Source organism: Camponotus vicinus, unplaced genomic scaffold, assembly GCF_025532165.1.
Source record: "Camponotus vicinus isolate PSW18456_S1 unplaced genomic scaffold, iyCamVici1.0 SCAF_1, whole genome shotgun sequence".
Classification (NCBI taxonomy): Eukaryota; Metazoa; Arthropoda; class Insecta; order Hymenoptera; family Formicidae; genus Camponotus; species Camponotus vicinus.
In genome coordinates this window covers 3404362-3424705 of record NW_028141945.1, presented here as the reverse complement: position 1 = coordinate 3424705, position 20344 = coordinate 3404362, and the positions used below count along the sequence as shown (strand labels likewise).

At 28.5% G+C, this 20344-nt stretch overlaps 2 protein-coding genes and 2 pseudogenes across 6 annotated transcripts; 3 read left to right on the top strand and 1 right to left on the bottom strand.

The window, feature by feature from the left end:
• Nucleotides 1–293: 293 nt before the first annotated feature.
• On the bottom strand, nt 294–2502 carry LOC145967766 (charged multivesicular body protein 7). 3 transcript variants are annotated; one of them, XM_083092703.1, is made up of 5 exons: nt 2380–2502; nt 1803–2262; nt 792–1569; nt 525–717; nt 294–466 (listed from the first exon to the last, which is right to left on the bottom strand). In XM_083092703.1, the coding sequence occupies exons 2-5, from the start codon at nt 2084–2086 to the stop codon at nt 378–380; spliced, it is 1344 nt and encodes a 447-aa protein (XP_082948829.1). In that variant the 5' UTR covers nt 2087–2262; nt 2380–2502; the 3' UTR covers nt 294–377. The 3 variants fall into 3 exon arrangements, with proteins under 3 accessions (XP_082948829.1, XP_082948835.1, XP_082948845.1); XM_083092709.1 differs by having other exon boundaries at nt 2366–2471; XM_083092719.1 differs by having other exon boundaries at nt 1803–2285; nt 2366–2452.
• Nucleotides 2503–4266: 1764 nt separating this feature from the next.
• Nucleotides 4267–15919, top strand: LOC145967857 (modular serine protease-like; annotated as a pseudogene). The gene is made up of 8 exons (XR_014437579.1): nt 4267–4504; nt 5625–5664; nt 5759–6151; nt 6241–6671; nt 6839–7060; nt 14536–14829; nt 14919–15249; nt 15498–15919. The product of XR_014437579.1 is annotated as a modular serine protease-like (transcript).
• LOC145967824 (uncharacterized) lies at nt 11184–13481 on the top strand (annotated as a pseudogene). The gene is made up of 3 exons (XR_014437567.1): nt 11184–11341; nt 12451–12732; nt 12899–13481. The product of XR_014437567.1 is annotated as an uncharacterized LOC145967824 (transcript).
• Nucleotides 15920–16673: 754 nt separating the features above from the next.
• On the top strand, nt 16674–19772 carry Gen (XPG-like endonuclease). Its single transcript, XM_083092668.1, has 6 exons — nt 16674–16914; nt 17047–17326; nt 17405–17688; nt 17782–17943; nt 18026–18191; nt 18275–19772. Exons 1-6 carry the CDS (start codon nt 16757–16759, stop codon nt 19439–19441), a joined length of 2217 nt encoding a protein of 738 aa, XP_082948794.1. The 5' UTR covers nt 16674–16756; the 3' UTR covers nt 19442–19772.
• The last annotated feature ends 572 nt before the right edge of the window (nt 19773–20344 follow it).

Here is a 20344-nt window from a genome sequence, read left to right as displayed (position 1 = left end):
TGCTTTATATACATACATACATACATATATACATATATTGTGTGTGTGTGTGTGTGTGTGTGTGTGTGTGTGTGTATGTATATATATATATATATATATATATATATATATATATATATATATGTATATGTATATTTTTAATTTTTAATTTCAATTATACTAAGTCACAAAACAGTTTTGATAATTTTCGAAGTCGCCTGTTTTTTTATTTTTCATATATTTAATTTTCTTTATATACATAATATACATGTATTCTATTTTTCATTATGTGACATAATAAATGCAGTAAAATGTTTAAAAGAATAGAAAAATAGAATCTCTTTAATAAATTGGTTTCATAGAGTTATTATATAATTACATGTTTCTCGTTGTGATGATTATAAACATTGAGATGCTTTTAACATCTTTTCCTTGTGGGATGGCACAGTTGGTAGTACAGATGTATTTTTGTCAGATTGAACTATACCTATATTATAAATATCCCATTAGTTTATATGAAATATAATAAATTACACAATATTTACCTTCCATGTGCAAGTCTTTCAAACGTTGCTCTAATTTTTTAATTTCTGGATTTGATTCAAAAATTGTATTAGAAATATCTACATTGTCTTTATTCAATAATTCTGCTAATTCTTTTTCCAACTCGGCATCCGAGTCTGTGAGATTCAATGTTTCAGATAAAACTGAGTCTATCTCTTGTTTCTCTTCTAAAATCTGGTCAACCGATAATAAATGTTAATATATCTCTCTTGTTACACAATCATTTACAAATAATACAAAATAATTACCTCATTAATATCGTCCATAACATCTCTAACATTGTATTCTGTTAAATCATTTTGCCCTATTTTCTTTAATACATCAGAACCAGTCTTGTAAGCAGATAATACAGCAGAATTAGAATGTGCATCTTCAATATTGGTAATTAAAGTACGTAGGTTTGCAAGAGCTTGCGCACGTTTTTCTATGGTCTTTTCCAATTCCATCTTTCTTCTTAAGCGTGTTTTTGCCATCTGACGCAATTCTTTTGCCAAATATGATTTTGCTTCATTGATAATATTAAGTTTCTCTTGTTCCATAAGTTCTATCTCCTTAATCAATTCATTTTCCTGCTTGATCAATTTATACATGCCTTCTTCTACTTCCGTAATTTCATTTACTGTTTGTGTAGAAATTTTAACTAATAATTCGTTATTTGAATTGAAACTTTTCCTGAAAGTAACTTTTTTTCTACGCCTTAGCCACTCCAAAACTAATCTCACTGTACTGTCCGAAATCTGTTTCTTAGTTTTGCTCTTGCAATATTCCACTATTTCAGAAATCAGGAATAAAACATTGTCTTTTTTAATATCAACAATAGAAAGAATAATATCACCTAATTCCTGAACGATTCGCAAATGTATGTATCTCACTTCTAAATTATTTACATTCTGGCCTACTATATAATTTTTCACTTTTGAGAAAGACCAACTAATTGGTTTTTTTATAAATACATCAATTGACCATGCTGTCCACGTTTCGCATGGTTCTTGAAAAAAATCAGTCTCTTTAATTATTTCATTATTTCTGGAAAATTTTATAAAATACACATATTAAGATATAATATTAAAGACGATATCAAATTAAATAATATATATTTTTTGAATTGATAACAGATATACACAAATAATTATTTTTATTATGGTAGACAATCATTGAATATAATAACTGATTAACAATTCACTAATCAATTCATGATTGACTAGTTTTTACTAAAATAAAAATATTTAATCAATGTGCTATATAATAGAGAATAATACCTGATAAGTTCTTCAATCACAGTAACTAGACAAAGGGGTGTACAACCTCTTCTTTTAAAAGCTTCATTTAAATCGATGATAGAAAAACTGCATTGCATGGTATATTCCAGCCATTCATATATTAAATTATTCCAGAATTTGTACTTAGAAATCCAATCTTGTGGATTGGCAGATTTACTGCGAAATGGTGAGAACAATGCACTCATTCTTTCTTCTTGATTCCAACATTCTGGTAGTTTTTCTGCTGGTAGCAGAAAATTGCCACTGATGTTTTTATCAACCATCTTATTGTCAATGCTAATTTTCTAAAGTTAATTATATAAAATCTCGTGTAGTCTCTGCTTCTCAAGTTAGGTTATAAAGATTGCTTGGCTATAATGAAGGCCTTCTATTTTTACACATGCAAATCTTTTCTCAGCTCCCTCCCCATTTCCGTTCAACCTAAATGGCGAGATTTGTGCTATACAAATAAAAAAAATACAACTTTTTGAAATGTAAAATAAATGACTAACTAATAAACACTGAATGTCATTTCAAACTCAACATTTTGATAAAATACTTGCAAGTTACAAATTACTTTAAACGATGCTTTGTCGAAATCGATGAACATAACCAGAGTCCGGATCTTGGTGCCGTTTTCCCCACTCCAAGTGCATGCTGGCGGCCGAACGCCGCGAAAAGCAGTACCGTCTATGCCGGTCTAGTGATGGTAGCAAAGAGGGCACCGTCGCGTAGAAAAAAAAATATATATATTAACATAGAATATATGTTTATTTAATATTATACATAATATATAAAATAATATAATAAAATAATATATATATTATATGAAATATAAAATAATATAATATATTATTATATTTTCTTCCGGCGCTCGGCCGCTAGCATGCACTTGGAGCGGGGAAAACGGACTCAAAGTTAGCTCCCCAACTTTGACTATTGGAAATTTTTTTTCACCAATCGTTTGGTTATTGATTAGTAATATTTGGGCTGTGTTCTAAAATTCACTGCCAATACTGAAAATCTATAGTGTACGTCACGTAAGCTATAGATTTTCAGTACTGGCAGTGAATTTTGGAACGCAGCCGATATAATATTCAAAATTTTTGATAATCTCTCGTTTTTTCAGAAAATCGTAAACAAATTTTTAATCTTCTTTTAGCCCCACCACTTTGACTATTGAGTATTTTTTTTACCAATCGTTTGATTATTGATTAGTAGTGTTTGGTATCGTATTCAAAACATTTGGTAGTCTCCTGTTTTTTCAGAAAATCATAAACAAATTTTTAATTTTTTCAAAAAATTGTGAAGGAGAGTGGTATCCTCACCGATTTCGCTGAAATTTTACAATTTTGGATATTTTAGTGCGTAAAACATGAATATGTCAATTAAAATTGTCCCTCTCAATTAGGAAAAATGTTACGAAACACTAAAGTTGACAGTTATTTAGGATCAGGAAACCTGTCATATCGACTAAATGTATTTATTCGTCACCAGTAGAGCGCATGAAATTTGAACTTTATAATATACTAAAAATGATAAATACCGAAAAGATTAACGAGGATTTTACGAGAATGTATTATGAATTTCGCACTGAAAGCACAGGGAGGTGTGGATTGAACCTTGCTTCGCGTGGAAAGTAGCAAACCCATGTGGAATTAACCGTACAATAATAGATCTCCTATGTATACTAAAGCACACAGAGAGCAATGATTCTTCAGTCATGTATTCTGCAGAGTTGGGAAGTAACGCGTTACTTGTAACGTCGTTACCGTTACCGTTACTTTTTTCTGTCTGTAACGGTAACGGTAATGTCGTTACATTTTTACAGTAACGGTAAGGAATTTAACCGTTACTTTTATCGTTACTTTAATTTTGTAATCCTGGATAGTATCCCCTTAGTAATTGAAAAATCTATTCCTATTACAAAACAGTTTACAAATATTTTGGAAAATTATATACATGCATGATGTTTTTCTCTGTATTCATAAATCTAAAATTTCTAAATTACAATAAATGAAAAATTGAATATGAAGAACATCAATGATGGAATAATTTATAATTGTCGAATATAGTAGTCGAAAAGTAGTAGTCGAAAAGTAATAATTATATTTTAAAATCAATTATAATAAATACTATAAAATAATAATTATATTTTAAAATAAATTAATTTAATTTTTGTATTATAAAAAGTAACGAAAAAGTAACGAATCGTTACTTTCTTAATAACGGTAACGGTAACGAGTTACTTTTCAAAATTAGTAACGAGTAACGGTAACGAGTTACTTTTCACGAAAAGTAACGATAACGGTAACGCGTTACTTTTTTGAAGTAACGTTCCTAACTCTGGTATTCTGATATACATATATATCATCTTTTTTGTAGGAATTCTTTGAACTAAATTGTGAATGTGTTCACATACATCATCGTTGTGTTGATTCTTGTTGATTTATTTGTAGCATATGTTAACACATATATACTTTCCTTGTGCATCTCCGCACATTTACGCACACACAGAGATGACGCGCACGTTTTGCTTGGGTTATCCCCAGTTATCCCAGCCTTGTAACTACTAACTAGTAGATGATCGCATTTAGTGATCGAGCGTTTTATAAGAAGGAGCGAACAATTGTCGGTCTTTCGCCAATGCTTTATCATGCGGATTATTAAGCAGGTTTCTGCTCTATTAACGATTGTTTATGGTAAGTAAGAATCTTATTACATGTTTATGAAAGTAAGAATATTACGGAACTGTAAAACTATAATGTTTTAGAAAAATTATTATTAATTTTTTTTTCTCAAAGTTTTTTATTTATTAGTATATAATAACAGCATAATATATAAAAGAAACTTAAATTACATTAAAATTAGGCTTATGAGAAATCTTTTGAAGCATATTACTTTAAAATAGCATTGAAAAACAATCTGAGAATGCATAAAAATATGGTTGTTTTTCACTGACGCCGATTGATATTATCTTATATTCAATAATGAACTTCTAGGCATTCCATAGTAATGAAATCATATTAATAAAAAATAACATCACATATAACATAAAAGTTTTGAAAAAATATTAAATATATTTCAAAATTGTTTAAAATTATTACATATACTTGTATACATTTGTATACAAGTATAGTTTAATTTTAATTGAAATCAATTAATTATACATTGTATGTATATAACTGATTGATTGAATAGTTTCTTGTGGATGAGAGACAATTAATAAAAAAAATTTTTTCCTTCCATTTATTTTTATTCATTTTGCATTTATTGGGACGAATTTTATGCATATATGCGGTAAACTTTGCTTTATAATAATTAAGTATCTGCAATATTTTAATTCAAAAGATTTGTAAAACGTCATCGTAATCTCAACGAGTTTTAAAAACCAGTTTGATGTCCTTGAACCTCCAGTAGGAGTATCTACATGTTTACATATATATTGGTAGATAATAAACGAAGAAAATACTCGCGAATATGTGATGTGTGTTATCTGTATCATGCGCATATCTATATGTCACGTTTATTAAAATTTTCCTTTTAAAGATACAAGTCGACATTATTGTAATTGATTGATTTTGCCATAAAAAAATTTATGATCATGAAACAGGATTTTGCATGCATATTATACTAGAAAAATTCTAATGATAGTTAAAAATTTTATAAAACGTAATTTTAATTTTTATATATACATATACTTTTATATACACGTATAATTAAACAACGCAATGTAATAGTAAACGCATGTATATAATGTATATAATAAAGAAAAATCAAATTCTCATTAGCTAATAAAATTGTTTCCTGGATTTCTCATAGTGTATATTGGTTCCGGGTATGCACAAACTAATAATTGCGGGTGAGTTCATGATTATATAATAATAAAAATCACTTTGAGATATACACATAATATATTCAAATAAATAAATATTTTTATTCTATTGTTCAAATAGGTACAGGAAATTTCAATGTCGCAATGGAGATTGTATAGCGGGCGAATTGTTATGCGATGGTAAAGTGAACTGTAGGGATTCGTCCGACGAGACACAGGTCGAATGTACGAAACCGGAGATTTTATGTCCTGTATATGCTTTTCGTTGTAAATACGGTGCGTGTATAAATGGGGACAGCGTCTGCAACGGCATCCAGGACTGCGTCGACAATAGCGACGAAACGCAACCTGGGTGCATGAGAAATAATCAAACATTAGCAAGACCTCTACAATGCAGACGTAATCAATTTACATGCACTAATGGACAATGCATCAGTAATACTGGTGTGTGCGATGGATATAAAAACTGTGTGGATGGCTCCGACGAAACGTCAGCACTATGCGGGTCATTGACGTAAGAGAATTTTTCTTTTTCTTTTTTTTGCTAATTCTAGGTCAAATATTAAGCAAACAGATATTTTACAATCGACAATTTCTTTCCAGTTGTCCACCGATAGTTTTTCAATGCGATTATGGAGCTTGTATCGACGGTGATCTACGATGTAACGGAGAAATTGATTGCGTCGATGGATCAGATGAGACTCGAAAATCGTGTGCCAGCGGATCGTGGTCGTTACGACCAACGGTGCGACCAACAGCAGAACGATTACCAGTACAGCCTTTACCAAGTCCTTTTGTTCCAATATCTGGCACAAAAACTTGCCAAGCCCCACCGCAACCACAAAACGGTCATTGGAAGTTGCATCGATCGCAATGTTCAAACACTGAACAGGACTGTGATATTTCGACAGGAATGAACTTAGGACTAGGCTCTCATCTAATTTACTCCTGCAATTCGGGATATAAGATAAAAGGTTCTAAGGATGTAAGCTGCAGTGTTGAAGGAAAATGGCTTAATATACCAAGTTGTATAGGTATGATAATAATAATTACACACATACTTGTAAAATATAAGAAAACATGTAGAATAAAAAAAAATGTTTAGAAATATAATATTCACAATGTTAAAATATTTTAATATAACAGGTATTTTTCATGTGCAATTATGTATTAATTTTATGTTTAAAATATTTTTTAATAGAAATACGCTGTCACACGTTAAGTACAACATCAATTAATGCCGACTGTACATACAACAATCAGTGGGTGTCTTGTGATTCTCCAGTTTTACCTGGAACAAGTGCCAAATTATCCTGCCGAGACAGTTATCAATATGAAAGCAATCTACTTTCAAGACGAAGAGATTTTGTGAGATGTAATGAGAATGGTCAATGGGTACCAAAGCCTATACGATGTATTCCAGGTCCGCTTACAATAAATATTTACCTTAATGGTACTAATCTTGCGTTTCATACCACTTTAGATCGGAACAATGCAACATTTATTGAAATTTTGAATGATAGAGTCATTATACATACAAACACCAAATATCCAAATTATTCAAATATGGATGTTAGGGTGCCAACATCGAACGATGATTTAGCAACAAAAAAGCCTTGGACATGGTCTTAAAATTAAGTAAAATAGTAATAGACTATAAATAGTAGTTTTTAAATAATTTTATTTCTATAGCTGGCATATAATAATCATATATTATACAGGGTGTTCCAAAAAGGTATGTCAAAAATTTAAGGAGATATTCCTCACACCTGAAGGATGAAAAAATGTTATATGGACATAAGTGCTTATTTCAGGAGTTATGTTGAAAATACTGTTAGCTGTATTACTTACACAAGGAAAAATTTAGGATTAATTATTGTAGACGACAATCGTTTAATTAGGCTTATTTACATTTGGTTTTAATGTGACCTTGAGTATGTTACAATAAATGTTGAAAATGTTCACCATTTTCCTGAATACAAGCAGTGACACGTCGACGCATCGATTCACGGACACGTTCAAAAATGCCCTTTAATGTTATGGTTACTTGTTTACACCTAGACAATAGCAGTGGTTGAATAATAATATGCGCCTTTGAAATCGGCAGAATATTGTCATCACATTTCAGTTCAATTCTGTAGATCATGCTACACCAGTGCGCCATATTCAAGATCTGCGTGACCGTATCACTGCAGGTTGCGAGACAATCCGCTGTACGCCAGGCATTTTTGAACGTGTCCGTGAATCGATGCGTCGACGTGTCACTGCTTGTTTTCAGGAAAATAGTGAACATTTTCAACATTTATTGTAACATAAGTCAATTAATCAAGGTCACATTAAAACCAAATGTAAATAAGCCTAATTAAACGATTGTCGTCTACAATAATTAATCCTAAATTTTTCCTTGTGTAAGTAATACAGCTAACAGTATTTTCAACATAACTCCTGAAATAAGCATTTCCGCACCTATGTCCATATAACATTTTTTCATCCTTCAGGTGTGAGGAATATCTCCTTAAATTTTTGATATACCTTTTTAGAACACCCAGTATATCATCACTTTCATTGAGATAATTCACACACAAATATCTTTCTGTTATAATTGCTATTTAAGTTATACTTTGAAAATGTTTCCTATTGAACCAAAGTTTTAATGAAGTATTATTAAAATATACTCTATTTTTCTAGTAATGCACAAATTTATATATACATACATATATACATATATTTATATATTAATATTATATTACGCTATTAAAATTATACTAAGCTAAGCAAAATATATTCAATAAATTTATTCAGTAAATTAATTTTTCTACAAATATAACATTAATTCCATTTTTTCTTTTCCTTATCTTTAATTGTAGAACTATATGTAATGATATGCAATAAAATTACAGTTATTGTGAATTACCTCTTTTTATATTAAATACTCAATTTTCTTTTTTGTTTTATGCTAAAACAATTGTTTCAATTAAAATATTTGTTATAGTATGCGGTATATATGCCTCTCAATGTTACACCGCCTCTCAATGTTACACCGCTCATTGTAGGCGGTGTTCCAGCTAATATCACGGAATTTCCATGGCATGCCTCATTGTACCTCGATGTACAAGGCAAGTCAAAGGGATTCTTCTGTGGAGCATCAATCACACATACACACACACACACATTCAAGACAATCTCTTGATAACAGCAGCTCATTGTGTACACAACAGTATCTTACTATTGATAAGTTTTGCGGAGGTTATACGAATGATTAGTCAAAGAACAACTAATATTAGTTCTCAACATTATCCTATATTTTCCATAAAATTGATCAATAATATATAAATGAAATATATATATAATTTTCAAATTATATAAAATAAGAAAAAGAGAGGAAAGTATAATTATTCTTCAATCATTTGTAAGAATTATTATCCTGTAAAATTGGAAGAAGTACAATAATTTAGTTATAAGCATTATAATTAGTATATTTCAGGTTCTTCCGTTTGTGATAGTGACAGTGGTGGAGGATTAGTTTTTGAAACTAATGGTCTGTAGTATTTCAGAGGTATTGTTAGCGTTTCCCTTGGCGCGATATTAGAAGGTGGAACTGCTCATTGTGACAATTATACCTTATATACATAAGTATCTAGTCATATTGATTGGATACAAAATGTAATTGCTAATATAAAACATAATCAGTCATATACTTCATGCACAATTAAGACTTGAATATTGTATACTTTATTAAATTTATTAATGGAACTATTGAGATTATTATGGATAATTTAAAGAACCTTAATTTTATGCTATATAATACTATATCATTGATCAGTATGTATGCTTTAAGTGAGACTTAATGTGATTATGTAAAGAGAGAAGTTGCATTTTATTAAATAAAATAATTTAAAAAAATAATTTTTTTATATATATAATAAATATTGAAATTATTTTCACAAATTTAAAAAGTGTTTATTATTTCAACATTATAATTTATTGATTCTAATCTCCTTTTATTATTTTACAATAGAAATATAGATAATGTGCATAAAAAAATGGACTGAAATATACATGAACTCTAATTGCTTTATATAGATATATACACACACACATACACATATTTTAATTTTAATTTCAATTATACTAAGTCATTTTATACTAAGTCACAAAACAGTTTTGATAATTTTCAGAGCCGCGTGTTTTTTATTTTTTAAATATTTAATTCTCTTTATATACATAATATAATATGTATTCTATTTTTTATTATGTAACACAATAGATGCAGTAAAATGTTTAAAAGAATAGAAGCTTTGGAAGAATATAAAAATAGAATCTCTTTAATAAATGGTTTCAGAGTTATTATATAGTTACAGATATGTTTCTCATTGTGATAATTATAAACATTGAGATGCTTTTAATATCTTTTCCTTGTGGGCATATCAAATTAAATAATATATATTTTTTGAATAGCCGAGCTAATCACCGCCTCGCCGCGCGTTGCCATTATGTTACAGTGAGACCGCCTTCACCGCCACGCACTTCTACACCGTCACGCGCATTGGTCGATCTTCTTTAATTAATTTTTCGTTAATTATTCTAAATATCGCAAAACAGTAGAGGACCTTCCTTCTTAATTTGAGCCAATCTACCTTCACACTTCGGGAACGCGAAAAGTTTTCAGATACCCTGTATATATATATATATATATATATATATATATATATATATATATGATTTTATATATGATTATTGACAGGTACACTATGATTATTATAGTAAGAGATATGGTGCAGATGGTCTTCATGAAACATTGGACTGGAAAGAATGTGAAGATGAAGTAGAAAAATTTTAGAAGGAATATATTTTGAAATATATGGTGGATACCAAGATTACAGAACAAACATATCCTTTTAAATGTGAATAATATTTTTTGTATAATAATTTTTATTTTATTTTTGCACTTTCAAAATTTTCTTTCATTTACCTTAATCAATGTTATGTTAGAACATTAAAATGGATAGCAGGTCTTCCCTCCCATTCATTTAATAATAGAGAAGAACTTCCTATGGAAGATAATGAAGAACAAGAAGGACAATAATATATAAAATATATAGTTTCGTCTCTGTAACAAAAAAAAAATACAATAAAATATTCAAGAAGAAACAAATATTTTTATTTATCACACGAAAATTTTTAATTATTTTTTATTCAAGACTATAATTATAATTTCGCGTATAAGTATAATTTTTAATTAATATAAGTATAATTATAATTTCTTGTGCAAATTTTTGAATGATTCTATGCAAACCTGAAACACACACACCCACACAGAGAGCAATGATTCTTCAGTCATGTATTCTGATATACATATCATCTTTTTTGTAGGAGTTCTTTGAACTAAATTGTGAATGTGTTCACATACATCATCGTTTGTGTTGATTCTTGTTGATTTATTTGTAGCATATGTTAACACATACATACTTTCCTTGTGCATCTCCGCACATTTACACACAGAGATGATGTGCACGTTTTGCTTAGGTTATCCCCAGTTATCCCAGCCTTGTGGTAACTACTAACTAGTAGATGATCGCAGTTAGTGATCGAGCGTCTTATAAGAAGACGCGGATCGAACAATTCTCGGTCTTTCTCCAGTGCTTCATCATGCGGATTATTAAGCACGTTTCTGCGCTATTACGCGCTACAACGATTGTTTATGGTAAGTAAGAATCTTATTACATATTTATGAAAGTAAGAATATTACGAAACTGTAACTGTAAAACTATAATGTTTTAGAGAAATTATTATTAATTTAATTTTTTTCTCGAAGTTTTTTATTTATTAGTATATAATAACAGCATAATATATAAAAGAAACTTAAATTACATTAAAATTAGGCTTATGAGAAATCTTTTGAAGCATATTACTTTAAAATAGCATTGAAAAACAATTTGAGAATGCATAAAAATATGGTTGTTTTTCACTGACGCCGATTGATATTATCTTATATTCAATAATGAACTTCTAGGCATTCCACAGTAATGAAATCATATTAATAAAAAATAACATCACATATAACATAAAAGTTTTGAAAAAAATATTAAATATATTTCAAAATTGTTTAAAATTATTACATACTTGTATACATTTGTATACTTTAATTTTAATTGAAATCAATGAATTATATATTGTATGTATATAACTGATTGATTGAATAGTTTCTTGTGAATGAGAGACAATTGATAAAAAAATTGTTTACTTCCATTTATTTTTATTTATTTATTTATTTTTATTTTTATTTTTTACTTCCATTTATTTTTATTTATTTTTCATATATTTGGACGAATTTTATGCATATATGCACTAAACTTTGTTTATAATAATTAAGTATCTGCAACATTTTAGTTCAAAAGATTTGCAAAACGTCGCCGTAATCTCAGCCAATCTTAAAAACCAGTTTGATGACCTTGAACCTCCAGTAGAAGAATCTATATGTTTACATATATTGGTATATAATAACGAGGAAAATACTCGCAAATATGTGATGTGTGTTATCTCTGTCACGTTTATTAAAATTTTTCTTTTAAAGATACAAGTTGACATTATTGTAATTGATTAATTTCGTCATAAAAAAATTTATAATTATTAAACAGGATTTTTGCATGCATATTACTAGAAAAATTCTAATGATAGTTAAAAATTTTATAAAATGTAATTTTAATTTATATATATACACACACGTATAATTATACAACGCATGTAATGTATATAATAGAGAAAAATTAAATTCTCATTATCTAATAAAATTGTTTCCTGGATTTCTCATAGTGTATATTGGTTCCGGGTATGCACAAACTTCACCAAGTCCTTTTGTTCCAATATCTGGCACGAAAACTTGCAAAGCCCCACCGCAACCGCAAAACGGTCATTGGAAGTTGCATCGATTGCAATGTTCAAACACTGAACAGAACTGTTATATTTCGGAAGGAGTGAACTTAGGACCAGGCTCTCATCTAATTTACTCCTGCAATTCAGGATATAAGATAAAAGGTTCTATGGATGTAAGCTGTAGTGTTGAAGGAAAATGGCTTAATATACCAAGTTGTATAGGTATGATAATAATAATTACACACATATTTGTAAAATATAAGAAAATATGTAGAATAAAAGAAAAGTTTAGAAATATGATGGTCACAATGTAAAAATATTTTAATATAACAGGTATTTTTCATGTGCAATTATGTATTAATTTCATGTTTAAAATATTTTTTAATAGAAATACGCTGTCAAACGTTAAGTACAGCATCAATTAATGCCGACTGTACATACAACTATGAGGGGGTGTCTTGTGATTCTCCAATTTTACCTGGAACATGTGCCAAATTGTCCTGCCGAGACAATTATCAATATGAAAGCTCTCTATTTTGAAGACGAAGCGATTTTGTGAGATGTAATGAGAATGGTCAATGGGTACCAAAGCCTATACGATGTATTCCAGGTCCGCTCACAATATTTATCTTAACGATATTAATCTTGCGTTGCATACCACTTTAGATCGGAACAATGCAACATTTATTGAAATTTTGAATGACAGAGTCATTATACATATAAAAACTAAATATCCAAATTATCCAAATATAGATGTTAGGGTGTCAACATCAAACAATGATTTAGCAAAAGAAATGCCTTGGACATGGTCTTAAAATTATGAGAAATAGTAATAGACTATAAATAGTAGTTTTTAAATAATTTTATTTCTATAGTTAGCATATAATAATTACATATTATATATCATCACTCTCATTGAGATAATTCACACACAAATGTCTTTCTATGTTATAATTCCTATTTAAGGGAGTATTCTAGTCTAGAAGTCGAATTTTTATGCTATTTTTACGAATTTTTTTTAAAAAAGGTATAAGGTTTTTTAGAATAAGGTTTTTTCCTACATATTTCTACATATTTAAAGTACCTTTAAAAATTTTTTTTATTAAAAAATGATTATAAATAAGCTCAGTATATAATATTAAAGAAGACCGTGAAAAAAAAAGTTAGTCCGTGGTGTCCGTGATTCCGGCTGTTCTGTTTATTTGAAACAAAAAAACTAAAAAATTCTTAATTAGTATGAGTTTGGCTATAGCAGGTACTAAAAGGAAAAAAATATTGAAAATTTAAAAAAATGGCGTCGTTTAAAAAGTTAAGTTCCTATTTTTGTCATTTTTTTTCATCATTAAAGGACTGTAAAAATTAAAAAGAAATATTTTTTGACTTGATTTTGGTAGGAACTATAGCCACACATATGCTGAAGATGTGTGTATAAGCCCGATTCAATTGGTCAACTGGTTTTCGAGAGATCATGTTCGCCAGTTTGAAAAATGTGATTTCGAGAAAAACGCGTTTAAAGTTTTTCGTACTGATTACATAGAAATAATTTTATTTACGATCAATCAGCTAGCTCAGAGCCATATAGGGGTCCTCCCTCCTGCTTATAGAAGTTCTATTGAGCTGCTCTCTCTTCCCTGCGATTTATTCTCTGGTCTGTAGCGAAGTCAGTTGAATGCCGTTTCGAGGTGATATGAGCTTCGTTCCGAAAATTTGCGTACATTTCCGCTTGCTGACCAATAGTCACTCCCATTACGTTTATAACTTTCAAAATTGTCATAAATCCTTCATTAAAGATAATAATTGCCAGAAAAGTTGCTGTTTCAACAATCTTTGCTCCAGAATGAAAGTGTTTTGGAGCAAAAGTCCAAATCAATGAATTCAAAGAATTTTCATTGTTATTTTGTGTTTCTGCTACTAAACAAGCAATTCATTAGCTGAACCTAATCGAAATATAAATGCCGACACAATGCTATATTTATATGTATTTATTTTATAACATCTGTTTCAATATTAAAATATTTGTTATAGTATGCGGTATACCGCCCCCATCTTACACCGCTCATTGTAGGCGGTGTTCCAGCTAATATCACGGAATTTCCATGGCATGCCTCATTGTACCTCGATGTACAAGGCAAGTCAAAGGAATTCTTCTGTGGAGCATCAATCATTCAAGACAATCTCTTGATAACAGCAGCTCATTGCGTATATGATGAAAATACTAGACAAGTGATTAATCCCAAGAAGATTTACGTAGCAACGGGAAACATTTTTCGTGATTATGAATCTATTTATCACAATCCACAATATGTTCAAAAAAATCAGGTTTGCAAGTTTATATATCACATAACTAATTTATATGTAATATTATCAGTTTACATATTTTAATTGTTTACATGTATTTTTTCTTGTAGGTGAAACATATTTACATTGTATGTAATTATCTAGGACGTTTAGGAAATTATATCAGGGATATCGCTATATTAGAACTCATGCAACCATTTGTATTGTCATCTACGTTAGCTCCTGTGTGTATAGATCTTTTCAGCGATAGAAGTGTGTTGGAAGCAGGTGTGACTGGAAAAGTTGCGGGACTTGGTAGAACTGCAACCAGTGAATCCAGTGCAATCTTACAGGCTTTGACAGTACCATATATTCCATTCAGTCAATGCAAGTCTGCAAGCCAAGATGCCAATACACAACAATATCTTACTAATGATAAGTTTTGCGGAGGCTATACGAATGGTTAGTCAAAGAACAACTAATATTAGTTCTCAATGTTATCTTATATTTTCCATAAAATTGATCAATAATATATATATATATATATATATATATATATATATATATATATAATTTTCAAATTATATAAAATAAGAAAAAGAGAGGAAAGTATAATTATTTTTCAATCATTTGTAAGAATTATTATCCTGTAAAATTGTAAGAAGTAGAATAATTTTTTAGTTATAAGCATTATAAGCGGTATATTTCAGGTTCTACCGTTTGTGATGGTGATAATGGTGGAGGATTAGTTTTTAAAACTAATGGTCTGTGGTATCTCAGAGGTATTGTTAACGTTTCCCTTGGCACGATATTAGAAGGTGGAACTGCTCATTGTGACAATAATTTATATACCTTATATACACAAGTATCTAATTATATTGATTGGATACAAAATGTAATTGCTAATATAAAACATAATCAGTCATATACTTCATGCACAATTAAGACTTGAATATTGTATACTTTTTCAAATTTATTAATGGAATTATTGAGATTATTATGGATAATTTAAAGAACCTTAATTTTATGCCATATAATACCATATCATTGATAAGTATGTATGCTTTAAATGAGACTTAATGTGATTATGTAGAGAGAGAAGTTGTATTTTATTGAATAAAATAATTAACAATTAAAAAAAATAATTTTTTTTATATATAATAAATATGGTATAAATATATAATATAAATATATAATAAATAGTATAATAAATATAATAAATATATAATAAATATAATATAAATATATAATAGTATAAATATATAATAAATATGGAAGTTATTTTCGCAAATTTAAAAAATGTTTATTATTTCATCATTATAATTTACTGATTCTAATCTTTTTATTATTTTACAATAAAAATATAGATAATATGCATAAAAAATAGACTGAAATATACATGAACTCTAGTTGCTTTATATATATACACACACACACACACACACACACACATATTTTAATTTTAACCAATTATACTAAGTCATTTTATACTAAGTCACAAAATAGTTTTGATAATTTTCAGAGTCGCATGTTTTTTATTTTTTATATATTTAATTCTCTTTATATACATAATATACATGTAAATTACTTAAAATGAATTCATAATTGTCTATTTATTCTCTCATTCACTCTTGACTGCTTCAGGTGATCGATAAATGTAATCACTTTTATCTATTGCAGGTAAGAATGTAATTGACTATTGTATTAGCTATATGAAATATGAGATGGCGATGTTATAAATCCTTTTGAAAACATACATTCACATTAGCGGTTCTGATTGGAGTTTTTTTTTATATACTACTCAGATATTTATAATTACACTTAGTATCGATTTTGTACTACTTTATCGACTTTATACGTATCTACAGAGATGTACAGGCATGATGGCGCTGCTTATGCCACCATTTTATTCTGAATAAAAAAAAAAAAAAAAACGTTCACAGATTCAATTCAAAATACTTGACACAAGATGGGTGTGAAGGATTTATGGAATATTTTATCGCCTTTATGCGAAAGAAAACCGTTATATGAACTACAGGGAAAGATTATTGCGATTGATTTAAGTGGATGGGTCGTTGATAGTCAGACGATCGTTGACAATGCAGTACAACCAAAGATGTATCTCAGGTAAATTTATTCGTATTACATTTTCTAGCTCGAAATGGAACACATGATATTAATTAATATACAGCATACTTTCTTCTTCGAATTATGTTACAGTTAATAAGATGTTAATTATTGATTTAAATTGCATTGCAGGAATCTATACTTTCGTACAGCATTTCTTCTTATGCAAGGAATATCTCCAGTATTTGTATTGGAAGGAAAGGCTCCTACTCTAAAACATAAAACTATTGCACGAAGGAATGATGTTCGTAGTGGATTTCAGGAAAGGAAGGAGGCTGCTAAAAAAGGAGGGAGGACACAGTTTAATCGAGTTTTAAATGAATGTAAAGAAATGCTAAAATTTATGGGTATTGCTTGTGTACAGAGCTATGGTGAAGCAGAAGCTATGTGTGCATATTTGAATGAGAATGGGGTACATATAACTTGATTTTCTTTGATAAAAATTAACAAATTACTGATAATCTTAGTTGTAAAAAATATATGTTTTTAGCTTGTAGATGGATGTGTAAGTCAAGACAGTGATTGCTTCTTATATGGCGCAAAAATAGTATATAGAAATTTTTGTACAAGTAAAGGAAACAATGGAGCTACTGCTGGTTCTGTAGATGTCTACAATATAGAAAAGATAGAAAAGACATTAAACATAGGACGAAATAAAATGATAGTATTGGCTTTATTGTGTGGCTGTGACTATAGCGAAGGAGTGAATGGTGTTGGGAAGGAGGCTGCGTTAAAATTTTTCAAGACTGTAGATGATGAAAATGTTTTACAAAGGTTAGAATATTAGATATATTAAAAGATTATATACTAATCAAACTTATAAAATTTATTTATTATAACTAAACCATTTTTCCCCTCTCTTTTCAGGATTCAAAATTGGAAAACTGACACAAGTTTAGATAGAATTGAATCAGATTTATTAAATCCTAATTTATGTACATCATGTGGTCATCAAGGTAAACTACAAAAACATAACAAATCAGGTTGTGACGATTGTGGTACTGTTGGAAAATGTAATGATAATTTCAGGTAAATTATTAGTGCATTATATGTTTTTGAAATATATATTGTATTTAATAATTCAATATATTACGCTTTATAATATATGCAGAGAAAAGAGAGCACTAATGTTAAATGAAATATCATTGAGAAGAAAGGTACTCCATGATAAAAATTTCCCTAATCAAGAGTTAATAGAAGAATTTCTCAATAAAAAAGATCTGATTCCATCTAAATTGGATATAGGTTGGAAGCAACCTCAAGTCGATCAATTTATTGTAAATATATTGTTACATATATATTATAAAATAGTCTTTTTATTAAATGTACTATTAAATATATATAATCTTTTTTGTATTAGGATTTTATGGAGAAACATTTATGTTGGGAACCACAATATGCATTTGAAAAAATATTCACATTAACTACTAGATGGCAGCTTTTACATCTGTCAGATTTTACACCTGCTGAACGTTTGTGTATGTCAAATTTATTTATTCCTGATCAAATAAAAAAGATACGTAATATCAGATCTATAGCCAGTTATGAAATTATTTGGAAGAAAAAACATAGTGTAATAGAAATGTTGAAAGAGTACAAAGAGCAAATAGAGCCAAATGATAATGATGTAGAAGGCATTTTACTAACAACTATTGAGCCACAAGACTTGGTTTTAAAATGTTATCCAGAATTAGTTGAAATATTTGAAAATACTAGAAACGTAAAAACGAAGAAACGAACTGCTAATTCTCGCAGAAAAAAGATTACTACAAATGTAGAAGAAAATAACATTGAAATAGCAAATATCGCAAAATCAAGACAAAAGAAAGCAAAAAAGAAAACATTAGGAAGCAAAAATAATAGAAAGATTGAAGATTTTATATCTAGAAATCGTTCTATGTCGTTAGAAGAATCCTTTGAGGACATGGCAATAACACCAAAAAGATCAAAGCAGGAAAATGCTTTGAGTAACATAAATAAATTAAAGAACGTATCTGAGAATGTTGCAATGGACATAAAACAAGTAAAACGTGGGCCACAGTTTAAAAAAATTTTGGAAATGGATAAGATAGATTCAAAATTGAATAATACGATTGATAGGATTTTTAATGAACTTTCTCCCAATGATTTTATGAGTGAGAATGAAGACAATGATTTAAATGTGACAAACATAATAAATAACATATGTGGCAAACGAATTTTTCAATTTAGCGTAAAAAATTGGCAGTCCATTGAATCTACTAATCAAGGAAATGCGGAAAATTTTCTAGAAAATAAAATTGATGAATGCATGATACAGAAGGAAGAATATATTTATGCCGAGAATGGAAAACAGAAATTAGGTGATTCTGATGATGAATTTGGTGATATAAGTGAATTGTATATCCCAATTAATCGAAGGATACAGGAAAAGGTAAAAGTAAGTAAGGAAAGCAAGAAGGTATGCAATCAAATAAAAAAATGTAGTTGTGCTTTTGAAAATGTTATGGACGAAACTGATAATGAAAGTATACATTTAGACACGTGATACTATATAAAATACTATTTTTAAAAACTGTAATTACTAAATGTAATGGAAAGTTTTATCATATATGAAGTTTTACAATATAATTCAGTTTTATATTATATTTGTCAAATTCAGGTTTTTAAAATAAGATGTATAATAAAAAAATAAATATTATAATACATGAAAGTGGCATGTGGATCACATTACATTATTCTTAGATTAATTTTTAAATATATTATATCATTATTGTATTTTTTTAAATTATAATTAAAGATATAATTCTATTAAAGAGTAAATATTTTAATTGTTTATAATTGTAATTATAATAAAAAAAATATAATTTTTCAATATATATTTATATTATTATATATTATTTATATTGTATACGTGTTTAATTCGGATGATATAAGAAAAAATCTGAAATTTATAAAAATTCTGCAGTATCTAATATGCTTATCATATTTGATAAAAATTTGTACATGTTAAACCTTATAAATTATGTAATAACTTTTTATTTTTATATACGCAATGTGCATGAATCTGTTTCATATTTTATAATATAACTATAAAATGAGATATTTTATTTTTACACATTTATTTAGATTACTTCAAAGGTGCGTATATATATGTATATAATGTAAAAAAATATTTACACGTGTAATATCTCAAATATTATTTATATGTGCATCAAATACATTATTTATAATAATTTAGATGCAAGATTTTTAATATTCTGAGAAAGATTTTGTTTTTTCTCTTTTCTTTAAAACTAATTAACAAATAACTATTTTTAATTATCTTTATTTCATACTTGTTCTTTCTGCCGTTTGACCAATTAGAACAAGGAAATTTTATCTTGGTTATATCATATCCGCTTGCGCATTGCGCGTTATGACTTCCTATTTCTTTTTTCGCGGGACATCA

What these genes read in the sequence shown, in the direction of transcription:
- LOC145967766 (XM_083092703.1), bottom strand. Translation starts at nt 2,086, where the DNA reads ATGGTTGATAAAAACATCAGTGGCAATTTTCTGCTACCAGCAGAAAAA. An exon ending in GTGATTGAAGAACTTATCAG is followed by an intron (nt 1,570 to 1,802) that starts GTATTATTCTCT and finishes AAAATTTTCCAG; the next exon opens with AAATAATGAAATAATTAAAG. An exon ending in TTATGGACGATATTAATGAG is followed by an intron (nt 718 to 791) that starts GTAATTATTTTG and finishes TCGGTTGACCAG; the next exon opens with ATTTTAGAAGAGAAACAAGA.
- Gen (XM_083092668.1), top strand. Translation starts at nt 16,757, where the DNA reads ATGGGTGTGAAGGATTTATGGAATATTTTATCGCCTTTATGCGAAAGA. An exon ending in CATATTTGAATGAGAATGGG is followed by an intron (nt 17,327 to 17,404) that starts GTACATATAACT and finishes ATATGTTTTTAG; the next exon opens with CTTGTAGATGGATGTGTAAG. An exon ending in CTCAAGTCGATCAATTTATT is followed by an intron (nt 18,192 to 18,274) that starts GTAAATATATTG and finishes TTTTTGTATTAG; the next exon opens with GATTTTATGGAGAAACATTT.